General features: G+C 39.5%; 2 protein-coding genes across 15 annotated transcripts in view; both read right to left on the minus strand.

The window, feature by feature from the left end:
- Positions 1–266: 266 nt before the first annotated feature.
- On the minus strand, positions 267–16,121 carry cpsf6 (cleavage and polyadenylation specific factor 6). Of its 7 annotated transcripts, none has more exons than XM_034578974.1 (11): positions 16,005–16,121; positions 13,728–13,937; positions 13,482–13,585; positions 13,051–13,196; positions 12,582–12,755; positions 11,450–11,557; positions 9,959–10,454; positions 9,710–9,825; positions 9,455–9,608; positions 8,983–9,179; positions 267–3,130 (listed from the first exon to the last, which is right to left on the minus strand). In XM_034578974.1, the coding sequence occupies exons 1-10, from the start codon at positions 16,062–16,064 to the stop codon at positions 8,993–8,995; spliced, it is 1,755 nt and encodes a 584-aa protein (XP_034434865.1). In that variant the 5' UTR covers positions 16,065–16,121; the 3' UTR covers positions 267–3,130; positions 8,983–8,992. The 7 variants fall into 7 exon arrangements, with proteins under 7 accessions (XP_034434865.1, XP_034434863.1, XP_034434864.1 ...); XM_034578972.1 differs by having other exon boundaries at positions 8,983–9,200; XM_034578973.1 differs by having other exon boundaries at positions 13,042–13,196.
- Positions 16,122–18,142: 2,021 nt separating this feature from the next.
- Positions 18,143–19,646, minus strand: part of cacna2d4a (calcium channel, voltage-dependent, alpha 2/delta subunit 4a) — a 75,462-nt gene continuing 73,958 nt past the window's right edge. For all 8 annotated transcript variants that reach the window (XM_034578964.1, XM_034578965.1, XM_034578963.1 and 5 more), the window contains 3 exons: positions 19,305–19,420; positions 18,942–19,024; positions 18,143–18,738 (listed from right to left, as the gene is read on the minus strand). In XM_034578964.1, the coding sequence (XP_034434855.1) occupies positions 18,646–18,738; positions 18,942–19,024; positions 19,305–19,420 (292 nt within the window). In that variant the 3' untranslated portion in view covers positions 18,143–18,645. The remainder of the gene's footprint in view (positions 18,739–18,941; positions 19,025–19,304; positions 19,421–19,646) is intronic.

The following is a 19,646-nucleotide window of genomic DNA, read 5'->3' on the forward strand; positions in this document are numbered from 1 at the left end:
ATTTGATTTGGATGATTTTGACGCAGAACAGCCAATTTGAACAATATAACATTAAAACTATTAAAACTAAAGTAAACGGTTTCCAGAAAACGAGATGTCAGAATTTCTTGTTTCATAGTGTTTTCAGCTCAGGTAATAATAAAAGCATGGTCAAAAAAATAAAAGAATCGTCAATATTGAGCTGCTTAACATAGTTCAATCTTAACTGTCCACAATTTAGACAAATTAAATAACTGCAGAAAGAAAATCAACAAAAAACAAATTCGCTTAAAAACTTTTATTTTTGAGGGCAACAACCAATATTTCAGCGGAGTCTGTCCCTGAGCAGAAACCAGGGAGTGTTAACTTAGAACATTACTGGCAGCTGCTCAGGGTAACACCACCCCGTTGAAATGATCTTAAACTGACTCCATCGATATATAAAAGCAAGATATATTCACTTACATACTGAAAACACTGAGGGCATTAATTACATGATAGTTTGAAATCATGTGGCCCTGAAAATTCATTGTTTTTCAATGGGGAAATGTTTACCTGTTAACTACGCTGATTCATTATCACATTTACACTTAGAAATCTGAATTGCAAATGAGAAATCAAGTTGTTTTTTCCCATATTACAACGTAAAATTAAGTTTACTTTCAGACACACTCGGCCGAATTTCAAAAATACTTTTGTCTATTTACAGAGTAAAAAAGTGGCTGCAGGTTTGTAAATTACTTTTCTATTTTAAACACTTACTTTACTTTGACTATTCAAACGAAATACTGAAAGAAACAAAACACACAAGATACTTTCCAACATCTTGTGTGAGGAAGTGTTGTTGCTCTGGCTTGATGCCATTTTCTTCTTCTGCAGTTCCTGTTGAGCTGAAAACACTTACCTTCAGGGCTGTGGAGAGAAGTCACTACAACCTATAGTACTTTTACTGAAAGCCATGCATATTTGAAATCAGGCTGATTAGATGGAGCCATGTTGGGAGTTGATTAAGTAATTAAGTAAGGCATCGTGCACCTATAGGTGCAATGGAAGAGGGAAAGAAACATACATGAGAAACTAAAAGCTCCGATCAGTCCAAACAATCAAAACCAGTAAATAAGCTTTTAACTTAACATTTAAGGACTTGTTCAAGACAGATGGCATCAAGATATTTCGCCCCACATCCCAATTTTTCCACATTATTTTTTGTATCAAAAATATTAAAGCCTCTTTGAAATTTGCAGTTATTACACAAACACATTTCAGGAGAATCATGAGGGTTTGGTGGTACAAACACAGTGACCGTTCTCCTTCAAAGTTCAGCCTATGATTCAGAGTGAGTCCTGTGGCCATTACAGTGATAACATGGAGTTTCATGTCCAGTTTTTTTTATACACTATGGAAACGAGGTATTTTAAGGGATTGTCCCTGAGATTTGAAACATCATGGATAAAAAAAACATTCAACAAAACAAGGTCCAACAAGACAAACAAAAATAAAAAAAATTATTCTACATTTTACACAATAGTGAGGCATTGTGAACAAACTTAACATATGCTGTGCTTGCCCCCGTTATTAATTTCAGGGTTGAGTCTCTCTCAAATGAAACAAGACAATATATGGCAGCTTTAGATTAAACATTATTGCTTTGAACCTTGACATTATCTTGACATTTATATTTACTCAAATTCAAACTTCTCTGGGTAATGATTTAGGGTCATCTAGGATTTTGAAAATAAAAAACTTCAGCTCAGGGTCAGTGTTTACAATGAGCCTGTTAAAACAGAAATGCAAAACATGAACATGATGCAGGTGGAATGAATGTTTTGCATTACAAAACATGACATTTGTTATGTTAATTTCATTTGAATAGAAAGCTTTACTGAATTTGTTCCTCATGTACGGGTGTTAAAATACGAACATACAAAAACATGTTACATGTGGAACATGGGAGCAAAATGTCACACTTCAAATTGCAATTTCTCCATTAATGGGATTCATTGATATTTGAAAGTTGACCAATTCCATTTAAGCCAAAAACTTTAGTTGCTCACGTCAAAACGGGTTTAAGTCCAAGAATTCACATTCACAAAATGACAAAAAGACAATTTGGTTTGGAAATAATATAATAAAAAAATAATGGTAATATAAAACCGCTCTTGTGATGGTGGCTGCTGAGCTCAGTTACACATGAATCAAACACCAGAAACCACTGAACATTGTGCGTATTTTAGGTACTTTTGTGCATGTGTGTTCCAAAGGTGTCCAAAAATGTGCATGTACACTTCGACCTTCAATTTTTTCAGATCAATCAATCAGAGCCCATAGTGCATTCTAATCTTTCCTACCGAGTAAATCTCTTAAGAAAAATGAAAAACAAAAAAGTCCTACGCAACTTACTAACGGCTGCCATGTATAATCAAAGTGGACCAATTTAACATGAAAAACATTCTTCACTCCAAAATATACATTTAATATAAACGAGCCAAACATGTAGAGGAATTCAACAAATGCAGAGTGTACCTCAGTAAACATTTTTTATTACAACACCATCTAGTATTTAATCAAAAGCAGAGACATTTACAAACATACTAACCATGAAAAGAATAAATGAGAATGAGAGGAAGAGGTGGGGGAGAAAACATCCAACATGTACCCTATAGAGACTGATCTCTAAACTGAATGTACACAGTACAGCGAGCCAAGGAAAATGAAAAGCAAATAGGATGTAATGTTTGTGTCTTCTATTTAGGGGGCGTGCGGGCCATTTTATTGTTTCGTTGCAAAAAAAAAAAGAAAAGAAAAGCATCACACATACTCGTCTTCATGTCAAATAAAACATCATAAAAATAAAAGAGCTGTTTGGAAAGTTTCTTTTCTTTTTATCTTTAGTTACCATGAGTATAGGTGTTTGGATAACATAGCCTTACACAGGTTTGGGTCTTCCATCCACTGCTCTGAGTCAGGCAGACTAGATGAACAGACAGATAGAAGGATGGGTGGAGAAGGAGAGGAGGAGAGAGATGGAGGGGTGGAGGAGGAGTAGGTGGTTGTAATCCTGTCCGGTCATGCAGGGTGGGGACGTTGTGGTGGTGGTGGTGCACTGAAAGCGTTCCTCCTTTTCCTTCCATCCATCCTTGATCCTCGTAAGCTGAAAGGTTTCAAAACGAAGGGTGGAGTTTGGTTTCGAGGCAGCCCAACAGTGAACACTCCCCACCCCCCCCACCAGTAAACCTCTACACATACAGAGTGCACAGCAGGGCTGGGTTCAATTCACCGTCACCATGAGTCAGAGCTGGAGCGCTTGCCGAGCCCACTGTGTTAACATTTTTTAAAGAAAAAACACAAAACTTAACATTTTAATATCAAACGTTCTTTTTTTTAACATCAACATTAGTTCTTCTTAAACGACTCAGTTGACTGTGTATTGCCTCCCAACCCTTCGCACAGACACAGAATAACATGTCATGCAAACTGGAACAGGAAATATCCAGGATTCAGGGGTGAAATCTATCAGACTGTACACAACAAAAACATGAAGTGCAATTCATTACAGGTACTGAGGAGTGGAACTGTTCATTTAGTCTATAAAAACTGTCTATTGATTACATGGAATCCATTTTATTAAACTTAACTTGGGAAGCTTAACTTGGAGGTTGTTACAGTACTTTCTCCATATTGCATCATGTACTATTACACTGTGTTAGTGTGCTTTGTTTAGAGTATTTATTCATATTCGACGAGAGTGAAACTAAGATCTGTACATGCTTCAAGTTTGTTTTATCTAATCAATAATGAGCCACTGATAGAATATCGTTTCCCAATTCTCTTAAGGACTCGCTGCCTTTTTTATAAAGTAAGTTTTATACTTTAATACTGTGTGTGACTATAAATGTTGGTATTGCTGTGGTATTTACTTTATGCAAAACATTGAAATTGGATTCTACATTTAGATACATAAGATGGCTGTTATTATTTTTTCCTCACCGACAGAACTAAAAACCTTTCACCCCACACAAACCTCTTAACATTAATTAACTGCTTGATTATCGACCTGAGTCAAATAATTTTCACAAACAGTGGATGCAGCATGATTTGGCGTGACACCAGTTTGTAGGTCACTATGTATAACAGATAAAAACAGAACTAGACACGCATCAGACACAGCAGGTAAAACTTTGCCACAGCCCAGGGATGTATGTGATTTGCCAAAAGCATCTCAGGACTTTTACATTTAACAGAAAAGTAATCTAAACGTCAGTGATCTTTTAAACCCCCAAGTAAGAGAGACAGCCCAGTAAGAGATACAGGGAACTAGGAATGCAACCTCTTCATCATGAATATAAAAAGGCAGCTGCAAAGCTTTCTGACCCTTTTTGACCTGGTGTTAACACCCGTCCTGAGTGATGTGATCACAAGTGGTCAAAGCTAAGTACAGGTCTGAACGCACCCAAATGCCTAAGATCCAATCACTCAAACCAGATTGGGAGGTGGTCTGGGCCACATAAAGGACGGCCTACTCAGCTGACGTACGTTTAAACATATTTATGCTTTTCAGAGTCCACACGTTCATTTGTTTGTGGCCACCACCATAGCATTAACACTGGCCACCACATAATGGTTTAATGATTTTTCTTAAATTGGTAAAAGTCTATGATTTAACTCTTAACAAGTCTGGACTTTTGACTTAATTCTCAACCACAAAGAGCTGCTTTCAAACTTTTCTTTTAAAGCAAAAAAGGCTACGGTCCATTATCTGATTAAAACTTCTGTAGCATGGCGACATGTTTCTTCATAGCAACGCATTCATTCTTTCAGACTCACCGGACTCCTCTCGCTCACTCGCTCGCTCTAAAACAGACACACACCGACACAAACACAGGAGACACATTCAGGACACTTACCCTGCTGTCAACTTGTGATCAGATCTCTCAGGACAGATGTTCATATCAGATCCAAACAGAGCCTTAGACTATCAACAACGATGTACTTCAGCCCTGTCCATTTATTGAATGTATCATTTTTCATAAAAACAATTCTGATACAGAAAAGTTGATTTAAATTTGTCAAATGCATATTTGAATGTTTTTTTTGCTGTAGAGGGTTTTTTGTTGTACATGGTACATAGTTACAGACAAAATAACAGTTTAGCCGACAATACCAGTTTTTGACAAAATACAGTAGTCAAACTAAATGGCACTTTTTGTCCCAACATTATTCATGACTGACTAGAACATCCAGTACAAGTGGAAATGGGAATTGAAGTTTTGTCAATGGTCAAATTACATCCAAATATCAGACTAAAAGATCTCATTTTATTTTGATAAAAAGCCATATTGTGGAACCATTGTTCAGTGTATTCTAGATCCTAGTAAAACATTAACATGTGTAGCAGCGAGTCAGATAACACAGCACAAAACTGAAACAGGAGTCAAACCAGGGTCAAGCAGTTCATCAAACAGTCTGACATTCAATACTTACCATCTGAAAATTCACATTCTACAGATTTAAACAGGGCTACAGGAGTTTTTCAGGGTGGGTATCACCTTTGCTCCAACTGTTAATTATCTCATCTTCAGAAAAGCTTGAAAACCCTCTTGTATTCATGATAATGTAGAAGGTGTATTATTCCTATAATTCCACTTACTCTGATAACTGCATCTTATAAATACACTGCTATTCTCTTGACCAAGATAACATGGGCAATAAACATTATCAAAGTCTTACAATTGTCTACTTCTATTCCTTGAACTAGGAACATCTCTATAAGATGTCACTGTACCTTCCACCCCCATTTGACCCTGGTTTGACACAAAAAGGACTGATCTCCTGCACACATACACCTACATTCAGACTGAAGAGGTAGCATAGAAAGTCATATCAGCTCTGTACAAACAGTGAGCATTCCCCCATGACAATATGAACAGATATAACAGTACTAATGCATCAGCGGACACAATAAATAGCCACAGTACTATCAGGAACAGAAGCTGATTAACATGCTGTGAAATATCAGACTGAATGCAAAGGAAATGGTCAAATGGAAAATGGACATATTTGGCCTCATTACATACTGAACACCCTCCAAGTCCTTATGCTTATTCTCATTTAAAACGGACAGAAACAGTTGTCATTATACTGTTATCCTCACATTCTTTAGGTAACATCAGGCCTTGTGCCCACTGGGGATCTCTCATCTAACAGAGATACTGAGAGTGTTAGAGGACACTGCAGCAGTTGCTGGTGAAATACTGGTGTCGATATGTAAAAGTGATTTGCTGTATGGGAAAGAAAACATGGAAAAAAGATCTACTTTCTAATTTAACAAATTTAGAAAGTTTGGTTTTTGTTGAGAGGTTCCCAGTGGACACAAGTTTTACTTTTCAGCAAAACCTTGTGTAGATAAAGGACAATTGAGCAGAACAGAGGTCAGATTCACTAAACCTGCACTGACAGCGAAAAACGAATAGATCCCTACAATAGATCGCATCACAATCTTTTGGTAGCTCTATGGGTTTGGCCTGCTATTACAGTCAGATACTCCACAGGCAAAACCACCCCAGTTAATATTTCTCAGAATAAGAGGAACATATGTAAATAATTTGTCTAATGCACAGAGATAGAGAGTCAGTACAACTTCAGACATCGAGCTTTCCAGATTAAATAAAGCTCCCGTCTCACATCTCATTTCAAATTATGAGAAATATTATTTGGGGGTATGCATTACTGTGCAGAGATGCCAAAGGTCCCATGTAACCAATATGCTCTATAAGGACTGATGTACACAGCGCACACACACCTTAGGGCTTTGGCAGTAAAGGACATGGGAACGACACAACAGTTCAAAGCCGATATTTCAACTGCGGTTCCGAACTTAAAAAGGTTTTCATATTTTTCATCACAGAAGTGATGCAATGGAAGAAAGCATCTTCCCAGAAAGAATACAACATGATTCAAGAATCCGAAATGCCATGAAAACACCAGCAAGCCTCAGACAGCAAAACACATTAGTTGTGTACAAGCTAGTGACTGGTGGGTTTATATTAATCGACAACTCATCTAAAACATGACTTCACATCCAAACAGCCATCCATAATGCTATGAGCCAAAATACCCAGAAATAACTGTGTAATCTCATCTCAACACTGAAAACTCAACACTGCAGCCTAAACAGAAATCATTTCAGTACAGGCGTCACATGAAAACAAAATATTAAAATGCAAACTTCTATGTGTCAGTCAATGACAAATAATAAGTAGCATACAATCGTGATTTTGATGTATGACATCAAGAATTGTTAGGCGGTTTTTTTTTTTGCAGCATTCTCTCATTTACAAGTTCTCAAAGATAAAATTATTATTCTTGTTTCAGTCTTTTCTATTTCTCAACTTCACCAATATCTGTTATGACAATTTAAATTTAAAGCCACTGATAAATTCACAAGAATATCAACATTCTGTATTTCCAGAAAATGACATCAAAAGGACAGAATATTACAGAATATTTTTAACTTCCCCTCAATGTCTTAAATTGAGGTACAGGTAGTGAGAAAAAGGAGGCTACAAAACATTAAATTTGACACAAGTAAATGCCAGGAAATATTTGTCATGCAAATATGGTATAGTCACATTGTCAGAATTTGTTGTGTCCAAAAATCATCAGATATTGACACTGATCAATAAATTTTAAATTCTCTTAATGAAAACATGACATTAATTTATCCAACTTTTGAAATGAAATGGTGAAAATGTATACAACATTACTATGAATGCAACATTTACAAGGTGTATACTGGTCTCCTATAATCTGAACATTGTGATTTTCTTATTGAAAACAATCAAACGTGTACAGACCATAAAAATTGCTGAGCCCGTACCAAGTATTGTAAGAAATGAATGGGAAATAGTGACATCGGAAACTGGCAACACTATTCAAAGCGCACTACTCTAAGAACCCTACACTTCAATAAGCTGCAAACTCGCACATAACAAAGAGCTTCAGAACTGTGTCTTGATATTTAACCCAGAAAAATATCATACTTTTGATCCACTGGCCACAGCTGCTGGTAAAACCCAAATTCTGATTATTTCCACTTTAAAAAGGATCAAATCACATGTTTAACTCTACAGAAGTACAGCATCAGGTTAGTGCTGCTTTATAGCTTCTCACAGGCTTTCATCAAGAGAACGTGCACCTGTATTTTCTCATTCATTTAGCTGAATACAGAAAGTGGATAATGAATGAATTTTGTGATTTACCAGCCTCAGAGGCGTGCAGGCCAAAAACAACAATTAATTCACAAAGTCAATTTCGAGTAATGGTCAGTGTTTTTTTTGTTTTGGGATAGTGCTTAAAAAACTCATACATACAACTGTTACAAAGCCCTTTGAGCAGAGTGAATACAACAAGTGTAATGTGACAAGTTATTTCAGTAAAAACACAAAGCAACATAAGTGCGATTGTCGATTCTGAAACCTGAATGAAAGTGTGAAACTTACCTGATACTTACCTGACATCAAAAGGACTGCGTATTTTTAGTCAGTTTTGCTTACCTTTTCTCTTCTAGTACCCCGCCCACGAGGAAGTTCAGGGACATACATATAGATCAACACTACTGGCGTTGTAGATTTTAAGGTTCAATTAATTTGAAAGCTCTATATTTTCAATCAAATATTACTATATGACAATATATGATGTTTAAAAGCATCTTATGATCTAAGCATTTATGTGAATGTGACTGTACTGATGTGGGAAATCTACACAGTAGATACAATTTTGACAGAATATGTCTATATGTTTCGATTTTTTGATTGTGAAGCCTTTAATCCAGATAAGATTAGATCAGCAGACAAGACTTAAAAACTGATCGCTGGTGTTTTCTATTCTAATCGTGCAGTTGAGGTCTTAACTAGCCTGACTCCTTCCAGATCCATGAAAAATGCAGGGAGCATGAAGACAAGAACAAAGTTTATGACAGAAGGAAATCACAAAGGTTGTACCCACCTTGTCTTGTCTAACGGTGTCGGTACTCCCTCTCCCTCTCTCTTTCCCTGTCTCTGTCCCGGTCCCTCTCGCGGTGGCGGTCCCTCTCCCGGCTGCGTTCTCGGTAATAGTCCTCGTGCCTGTCGCGGCTGCGGGACTTGTGGCGTCGACTCTTTTCTCTGGATCGGCTGTGGTCGCGTTCTCTGGAGCGCTCTCGCCTGGCAGAGACCGGCATTAGACTGTGATTCAATGTATTAAATACTTTATCTTATTGTGGCAATTCCCATGGTGAAAAAACAACAACTTCAGGTTACAATTGGCACTACAGAAAACCAGCTAGAGAACAAATAGCACGACAATTTTAAGTGGAAGACAAATTGTCTTTAGAACTTAAATACTAGCTGATTTTTTTTCTCCTTTTTAGTGCAGCTCATAAACAACTTCAATGTCATATTTAATAGGACACTTATTTGCATGAAATTCAAATTCTTACCTAGAGGCCGAGCCATAGCTTTTTGACTCAATTCCATGGAGACAGTCCTGCAGGGAACTGATGAGGACCTTACAGCGGTCGTCTGCTGACACTTTGGACTGTTTGATCAGACTGATGGCAGTCACCAGCGTCTCTATAGCACTGCCATAATCAGCTAAGACAAAAAGGATGCATCAAATGTTAATTTATGTTGTGTTTCTTAATTTTATGTTATGTGGCATTTAGTTGCATTCTATGTACATCACTATGTGTTACCTGCACTGGCGTCAGACACGGCCCTGGATATGGCGCTGGAGGAGATGGCTCTGTTTCTGTTCATGATCTCCTCAAACTCTGCCTCACTCAGGGGGGTCCGTGACGCCTCCATCTCCCTACAGAGACACAGACAAACACACACGAGCGTCATGGCACTTTTTATGTAACCAATGTTAACTAGTCGTGCCAAAGATTGCCAAGAGAAAATGATGTGTAATTTATTTGTCCCACATCACCACCCATTCTTACCGGCCTCCGGGACCGAAGTCTCTCTCATAAGGTGGCGGGCGTCCGTATGGGTCGTTTGGTCCTGGGGGCCCTCGGCTGTCGTTGGGGGGCATGTTGTTGTTGCCAGGTGGGGGGAAGAAGGCAGGGTTGACATGGGGGGCTGGTGGTGGTCCGCCCGGCGGGGGACCTGGCATGTGTGGAGGAGGAGCCAAAGCCATGGGCGGTCCAATGGGACCTGGGGGACGAGGAGGGAAGGGTCCTGGAGGTGGCGGGCCCTGTTGGGGGGGTGGGGGACCAGGGGGAGGGCCATAACCTGGAGGAGGGGGGCCTGGAGGTAAGGGTCCCATTGGTGGCTGGCCAAACTGACCAGGGAAGAGAACAGGAGGAGGTGGCCTGTCACCACGGTTTGGAGGACCAGAGAGGGGAGGGGGGAGGCCCTGTCCAGGGGGTGGAGGTCCTGGAGGGCCGGGGGGGCCAGGTGGACCAGGAGGGGGACGTGGGGGACCCTGCATCCCACCTAAAAAAAAGAAAACACAGAATAAAACAGAAGCTGGTGAAACTAACTCTTTATCTTTTGTTTAGTGAGTAGTTGCAGTGAGTAGAGCCCTCCTCAGCTTTTTTTAATCTAAATGGGGAAATAAGTGTTTTGGTCAAAATCGTGCAGACCTTTCCTTCACTGGTTTAAAACATTTATAGGCCCAAACATATTTGTTGGGTCACGCTTTACATTTAATATCTTACATTAGCCTGTTCTTATTCTGTTTCCCTCTAATACAGATATGTTTAGATTTGATTGTCCTAAGCACGGACAATGACAGACAGATATGAGCAAGCCATAGCTACAGGGAACAACAAATGAAAAACACAATGTTAAAAACAAGAAGGCAACACAAGAGATGAGGATAAACACTCAAAGCAAATTGCTTTCGAAATGACTTTTTCCTTTTTTAATCCGAGGTCTTGCATTTAAAGATGATCTTATTTTCCTCAGAACAGCATTTTCAGAATGTCATGCTCATATTTGACATACTGAATTGTAAATTGCAGTTGGCAACCAGGGACACTTATCAAATTATATTTTAAGGCTCATTGGGGGATTACACGGCTTTGACATTAGACACAATTTGCTGTATATCTGTGGTGGGACTTGAGGAAGCAATTTTGCAAAAACTATTTTCGTGATATCAAGCCAACTATACATCCTTACGGAGTAGAGTAGCAAAAGATGGACAGAAATACTATATGTACTCTGACATACAATGATATGATTCAGCAGGCAGCAGTGTGCAGTACGGAATAATTCTGCAGCTTCTGACGTTTCTGTTTACTGGTTAATTTTTAAAGCATTCTTTGTAATGTTTTAGTGTGGACACTTCAAAATATTTACTCGGGCCTCATGTAAGGCCAACAGTATTAATTGAAAACAGTCTTTTAAGAGATCTAGATAACTTGGTAAATTCAGGATAAAAAAGGTGATCGATCAAATCAATCAGATCAAACGAGGTGTTTCACCTCTGCCGCGCCAGTTCCCGTTCCTGCCCCCCGGCGGGAAGGGATTGAAATTCATATCCATCAGAGGGCCATCTTGGTGCCTAATCAGATCTGGTGTCATCCCCGAGCCTAATGGGGAAGAAAGCAAACCAATCACAACTCTCCCCTTGATAAACGTCTGCCTACCAACTGAAGGCCTTTGATAGCCCAGCAGCACGGGGCGTTAGTCGCTAAGCGTGACAAGAAATGTGGAAACAAAGGTGGGATGGGGGGCAAAGATGCAAAAAAAGGAATAAAGAAAAAGCTGGCAAGTCCATTTTTTCCAACTAGAAGTGGATGGCAGCCAATCCAAGATTTGGAAGAAGTTGAAGGCTGGTAGCGTGTCAAGTAAAGCTGTGAGCTAACTGCTTGTCAAGGAATGGTGTTGGGAAATTGTCAGTAAGCAGAAAATTGAAGCCAGGGAAGGATTATTTGTTCAACTCAAAAGTGAAGTGGGACAAAAAACAACAACCCAGATGGGGAGGGAGACAGTAGTGAGTCAGTCACTCGTGATTTGTTCGTCTTCCAGCCATTAATTGACTCACTTTTTTAAGCTGATATTCCAGAACATACTACACAAACATGTTGTCTCCCCTGAACTCACCTTGTTTTGTAGAACATAGGTCAATCTAACATTCAACAAGCTCAAATGATTTCCCCAAAATTGTACCAGGCAAATTTATTTTTAAATGTCATAAAATTGGGAGACAGCCAACGTTATACAAAACGTGTCCTGCCATCATTCTAATAACTGCTCACTCCTTCCTGCTTGCTATGACTAATACTGCTTGGAATACATTTTAAAACTCAACTTGATTGATTAGATACATATTTCAGTTAAATGCAAATGTGCTAGAGAATAACCCAACTTTGATCTGATTAATAAATCTCGCCTTTTTGTATATTATCTTTCAAATGACTGAACTGAGAGGGACATCATCCCCACCCTTGTAGCATGAATGCCTTCTACCAAACTAACCATCATCCCCACCCTTGTGGCATGAATGCCTTCTACCAAACTAACCATCATCCCCACCCTTGTAGCATGAATGCCTTCTACCAAACTAACAATCATCCCCACCCTTGTAGCATGAATGCCTTCTACCAAACTAACCGGGAAAGTGTGGTGGCGGTCCTCCGGGTCCAACAGGACATGGGAAGCGGTCTCCTCCTGGGCCTGGTGGTCCGGGGAATCTGCCTCTGCCTCGACCCATGGGGAAACCTCCACGGCCACCTGCACCAGGGGGACCAGCTTTACCTTCCCCAGACATCTGACCTGACTGAGTACCTGTGAAATAACACTAACCTTTAATATATATATCTATGTATATATATATAGATATCTATATATCTATATATCAGATAAGAAATTGCGGAACTAACTGACTTGCACGTGCTGAATTTAATGCTTTTTGTCTTGAAGTGTGTAACTGAGTCAGTAGGTGCTGCAGTGTATTCAGAGGACTAACTGGCATGTCATAGCATGTGCAATTCTTTACATGATTTATTTCAAACAGCATTGTGACAAGTCTTTTAGTTAAATCTTGTAGTGTAGATGCAGAGTGTTCACTTGCCCTCCTTACTTTTGCGTGACTGCATCTCAAACTGGCTGAGAGACTGTTTGTTGCACGGCGTGACGATGGGACTCTGACCATGGAGCTCCCTCTTTGATAAGAGCTCCATTAACTTCCTGGATGAAGCCTCTGAGCCCACACACACAAGGGCAAATCTGAGAGGAACAGGAAATAAAACTTTTGCCCATACTGGCTTCCCAAGTATCACCTCACAATCTACAGACCAATATTCACAACGTCATCAGATTTAAAGAATTTTATTGAAACTTAGACACTTTCGAAAAACTAGACTACAAAGACAAACAAAATTAAATCAAAACAATTGTATCATTTCATATATTTTACCAACGTTATCCAGTCTAACATCATTATGACACAATATGAATTTATATAACAGAGGTAATTATCATTAACTGTGATTTAGATAATTAAGGTCTTACCCTTTTGATTGGCCATTTGCTCTGTTTTCAAAGAACTTTATTTCCAGCACGTCTGCGATGCCTATCGACCGGATTGTTTCGGTCAGGTCCTCATCTGTTGTCCACTGCACAAGAGACGAAAACATTATAACCACATGGACTCCAATTTTATAATTATGCAGAATTTTAGAACCTGCCTAGAAACATATGGATCTACACTTGGCACAACAGCCTGAACAGAATTCCACCAATGTGAAGTCTACCTACCCATGTGAGGTTGCCTATGTATAGGGCAATTCTTTTTCCTGTGTAGGTGTAAACCACATTTGGTGGGGCACTCTTGCCTCCCTCTGAGCCACCGGGTGCAGGCAATGCGTCCAGGTAGTCACGGTCCTCTGGAGCATCACCATTATTGGCTGATGGGGATATTACGTCATCGTACAGGTCGATCTGCTCGTGAACCGGGTAGTCAGATTCCTGTTGATCATGAAAATATCAGTTGTGTTAATATTTATAAGACATGATTATAGGTGTTCCCATACCAGCACATAATATGCCACGTCGGGCATCAGCGAGTATGCTAGTATATGTACTGATCCAATGCCACTTCTATTAAGTTTTAGTTTCACCAAGACAAAGCTGCAATCTTCTCTTCCCATAAATCACTTATTGTCACCTCAAAAAAGCAATTGCGCTGTACTGCCACTGGAAAGTATGTTTTTTTTAGAGCAGCCGGTGTAGCATTAACCAGAGCTGGCTGAAATGTCAGCAATATCTAATGTTGTAATGTCAGTAACTTAAATGGCGATGTGCACCATATGTAAGACTCAAGCTTCAGAAGGTTATTGCTGTGCATTCCTTTATTTATTTATTTGTGTTCTTTTTCAGTTGTGACTGAAAACTAAACGACAAAAGAAGTTATATTTTTTTTTTTTCAAAGGGTTAAACTTGAGCCGGGCCATACAACAATGATAGCAACCACTTCCATCCAAGGTTAATAGCTTTCAGCAGTTACAACACTTTATACAAACTGTTATGTTTTTAAATGTACGGAGATGGGACTCGGTATTGGCTGATATGTCAAGTTCAGGTATCGTCACAGCACTTTCACAACAGTAATTACACCCATGTCATGTGCAAGTGTAGCATATGATACTGAAATGAGTAGTTTCACACACTGTTTTGATGAGTCAGTGCAGCCTAAATAGCAGAGGTACATTTTAAACTGTTAAGCAGAAAAAGGCCAATTATAACAGGATATAAACTGCATGATGTGTTATTACATTAAATCCACTACAGGTGGCAAAGCCTTTCAACTTGGCCTTTCATTTAATTGTCCACTCTATACTTAGTGTTACCCTGTGAACACCACATTTCTTTAAAGCTCCAGGGGGATGTAAATGTCACAGGCTATTTCCAGGACCAGATTCACCAATGCAGACCCCAACGAGCACCTCACATTAACCGGGCGAGTGTATGTGGAGCAGATGGTTAGAAATGACAGCCATGTGTAGTCCCAGCATTGCAGACAGCACATGGCAGCATGTAAACAATCCCTGCGTGGTCATGTAAGGTTAACATGAGTCGGTCATATGAGGACTGGGGGGTGCTCGAGTTTTGCCTAAATCTCATTCAAAGACTTGCACAAAACCCAAAGAAACGACATATCAACCGTGTTTATTGATTTATACTTAAATAGGTTTTTATTTAACGTTGCAGTGACATTTAAACTCTACAACACATCTGCTGTGTTGAGCTCAGGTTAATCAGATCAGGAGGAACCCGGGAGAGGAGACTACGAGTTGCCGGTCTCGGGTGACGAGCAGCTGCATGGTTGTTTACAACAGAAACCGACGGACCAACATGACGCAACGTTAAACCTGTTTGGTGAATCCTTCTCTGTGTGGTTTGGCGGGTGTGAAATTAAACGTGTGCGTGCGAGTGAAAAGAAAACATCATGTACCGAGCAGACACAGCGATGCTACAACGAAGCTAACAACCCCCTAGCTAACAACTCAACCCCCCGCGAAACAATCTTCCAGCTCATGCTAACAATTCAACAACACGCCACAATCCCATTTCCACCGGAAAAAAACGTTTTTATTTACTAAACTTCCAAAAGAACTCGACCATACTTCTTACAAAAACAACAAGTGGCTAACGCTCAGCTAAGCTAGCGTAGGTGTGTTTGTTTGGATCCCGCCACGGAAGGCCACGAGCGAGGCCCCGAGACTGCGAACGACGAGCAGCCGCTTCTCACCCGCACTAAGACAAATACACATATGTGCACAACACACAATCGATGATTAAATGCAACAAACTCCGTGTTGAACAACCGCAGCAGCGCGGATGTAGCATTTAGGCGGTGAATGCTAGCTGAGGCGGCAGGTTTGCAGCATGGTGGTCGGGGGGGCCTGTGTACGAGCGGGGCTCCTTTGAACCGACAAACCGCGATATTCTCTCATTATAACGACAGGAGACTGTTACACACATATACAGAAAACAACACAAATGGTTTAAGTGTGTTGAATGTGGATCTATTACCTGGTTAAATTCCTCCTCCACGTCGGCGTAGATATCGATGTGATCCACACCGTCCGCCATTTTCCTCTGAGCCGTCTCCCTCCGCTCGGAGGTGCAGACACAATGAGAGCGACAACAGGCGCCCCCCGCTGGTCAACGCCGCTCATTACACACACAATCATCACATTTCATTTGGCAAAAAGTTCAATTTATTCTGATCACTCAGTTAAAAATCATTTTAAAAAATAAAAAGAATAAATGTTATGGATTGTTAGGACAGATGTTTTGACTTACTCCATGTAAAAAGTACACATTTTAGAGTTTTGCTTCCCTGGTGTCATTTATCCTCTGAATGGGATATATCGTCTTGTTATTGTTTATCGTCACAAAAATAATTCTTCTTGAACTAATGAATGAGTAATTTCTTCCAAAATCAGTGGTCACCAACCCAAGGTCACTTTTTAATTACAAACGTAAGCCAAGATCTACCACCCCGATATCTTCCAAAAACTTAGGAGGGTTATAGTTATTATTTTAGCAATTTCTGTTAAGGGCTCAATTTACAACATCCGTTCAATGCACGATCGACGGTGACCACTGTACTAAGTTTTGTAATTATAAAAATCTGTATTATCACATGGGGACAACATTTGTGTTTGTTGTTTCTGTTTTCACTGGTGGGGCAACAAACACAATCTCACTCGCTTTGGACCACTTTTAGCACAATGTCAAGAAGTTGTTCATTATTATTCATTATCATAAATCGTAAACATTTGTCTTTCTTTTTTAAGCTACCTCCTGTTAAAGCACCTTTTTTCTCTCGCTGATGTCAATTTAAAGCATAAACGTTTAATTGTTTATTTGGCATCCATGGACTAAATTGACAGATGGACTTATGTATTAAATATCTTCAAGCAAGTCCAAATATATAATTCACCTCCCTTTGATTTATAATGCAACAGACACCAGAAACAATTATAGTATAAAAAAACCATGAGGATAATTTTATTTGTCTTTGTACAAATAATGGCTTCAGTCGATCAACACACAATGTGAACATATCAACCACACAATATTGTACAGTGAAGATTACCAACAAAAGTCAAACGAATGAGTAAAAATTCTGTAATAATCCCAGCAAGAGAGAGAACAACGTGTAATGATGCACACACACGACATGTATCTGAGTCTATTACCTAAACAGGCAAAGTCTGAGGCAATTCTGTCAACAGAATGAGTTCAACTCAAAGGACATGCTTCGTAAGATGATGGAAAAAACATGATAGAAAACAACAACAGGGACACTCACAGCTCAAAGATGAAATGCTGAGCAAAACAGTCCAAAATATGAAACATACAAGCAGATGTGTACAAAAATACTGTGTGTGATTCATTTACATTGAACTTACACACAAATCAACATGAGATTTTAAAAAAATGAAGCCATGACCAAGTTCCTTCCATACGAACAACACCGCTTCTCAGAGGGAAAGCTACCTTTGCTTTTTTAGTTGTTTTATAAAAGCAGATACAGGAAGTTGAGCGCTAAAAAAAGGAAAGTAAGTCTCCAGAAAATGCATTGAATAATTTCTTAAAAATGTTTATCTTGGTAGAAGTGCAAATCATAATTTGTGGTAAACACATGCAGATTGACATCATGTTTGTTCATTTTTTAACACCCCCAACACATACACACAAAACACAAGTGATCTGAAACCATTTTGAACTTCAGTCTACAATTGTGTGACCATGCAGATTGTAGACATACGCTGCCAGAGTTCAGGTTTCCACACGTCCAGACAAACATAGTTACAAAAGGTATATGTACAAACACAAAGAAAGACACAGCTGATAAAGACAGAAAGGCAGACAGACATTATTTAAAAAGAAACAAATATTTTCGGGGATGTGATCAAAATATAAATTCAAAATGAGATACCCCCAAGGAGCTGACGATCCCCATTTTTATTATCTTTTATCATATTTTTACTATAAATCTAAATTCTATGCAACCATGACTTTCTAAGAATTGAGCCATAATCTTAGCCATTGTCCATTATCCATTAATTTTGTAAACAACCATGTAAAACATGACTCCCACCAGAAACACAACAGTGTTCTCCCACATACGTCTGTAGCCCTTGTCTCTGTGGTTATTACTCATCATTAAAAGAGCAACGTCTTTGAATAAAGCATTGTGGCTGATAAATATTGGATGCGTGTATTATTGGAGGTTTGCATGCTTGCAGCCGCATATATAATATGCATGTGTGCTTGCGACACACCATTCAGTGTGATAAGGGAAATGAGAAACATATTTTCCCCCCCTTGGATTTTGTTATGCTGCATCTTGTGACTCATAAGCCTCTTGCATCAAAGCATGTCACAGCCACCACCTGCATCTCTTCAGTCCCTTTTCATTGTGAGATGCAAATTGGTGCGTGACCCACAAACGCTCATAATAACATCGATGTCCATGTCCGCCAGGAGAGACGTGACTTGTGGTCTTCATGAGCAAATTGTCCATAATTAGGAACATTTAAAAAAAATCCACTTGAGGTGTCCAGTGTTCAAACACATTTTGAGTCACATTTTCAGTCTTCATTTATTCCAATCTTCCCCTTTATGCGATAACGGATGAAACACCAAAAGTTGTCCATCGTCAAGAGACGATCGTGGAGAAGGAAAGACAGATAAAGAAGAGAGAGACTGAGAGAGAAATGAAAGAAGCTCGTCCGCAGTCGTTGGCATTCTCCTACACAGACAAAAACATTTTAGTAAGACAACGGAAGGAAATATATCATGTAAAAAAAATGCTGTGTCAAAACAATTGCATGTAAGTCTGAAAAAGTTTATTCTTTACTAAATATTTTTAATGGCATCAACATTTTGTACACTGGCTGCAGATGAAGTTTAATTCCAGAGTGGAATTCCTGAGTGGACCAATGAGAAGCTGACCTGTGGATGGTAGGCGTGGCAGGACTCGGGCCGTCTGCGAATCTTCTGCGACCTCATCCTGTCACACTTTACCGAGGCGTTATGTACAGAGGGGTCAAGGAACAACAACAAGAGCAGCAGGGGTTTCTCATGCATTCTCATTCAAACATTAACAACAACAACAACTATAAACTAAATATTTCACACACTCACCAGGCACACAATTGGTACAACTAAAATCAGTTCAGTGAGGCATCCTGTCCTTGATGCAACATCCTGCTTGTTGTCTGCACACTCTCCAGTGAGGGAGTTTGTAGCAACAGGGATTAAGAGAAGATAATTGATTGTGTTCATCGGTACATTTTGGTAACTTGAAAAGGATATATTTGACTTCCTTGGGCTCCATGGTGATGGGACTGTACTGTCTGGAACAGTCACAGTCTGCTTGAACCACCAGCATCAGGAGGTTGCTGTCTGGTATCTGTTGCACCACAAACATCCTGGGACACACAAACATGGAGAGATGGATGTGAAAGTGTGACACACAAACACAGGCAGAAAACCTCCCAGTGTGGGGCACCCAGCAGGGGGAAGATACAAAGTTTGCAGTCACGACAAAAAATGAAAATATGTTCACACATTTATTTATGGGTCATACATTTTTAGATAATACTGTCTGGATCTAGTTGAGAACAGGATGTGTTACACCTCTGTTGGCCTCACGAG

Source organism: Hippoglossus hippoglossus, chromosome 23, assembly GCF_009819705.1.
Source record: "Hippoglossus hippoglossus isolate fHipHip1 chromosome 23, fHipHip1.pri, whole genome shotgun sequence".
Taxonomy (NCBI): Eukaryota; Metazoa; Chordata; class Actinopteri; order Pleuronectiformes; family Pleuronectidae; genus Hippoglossus; species Hippoglossus hippoglossus.

Excerpts from the sequence above, each read along its gene's own strand:
- cpsf6 (XM_034578971.1), bottom strand. The coding sequence starts at position 16,064 with ATGGCGGACGGTGTGGATCACATCGATATCTACGCCGACGTGGAGGAG. Across the intron at positions 12,756-13,041 it reads GTCACGCAAAAGTAAGGAGG|GTACTCAGTCAGGTCAGATG; the intron begins GCAAGTGAACAC and ends GTTATTTCACAG. Across the intron at positions 9,201-9,454 it reads AGCTATGGCTCGGCCTCTAG|TCTAATGCCGGTCTCTGCCA; the intron begins GTAAGAATTTGA and ends ATTGAATCACAG.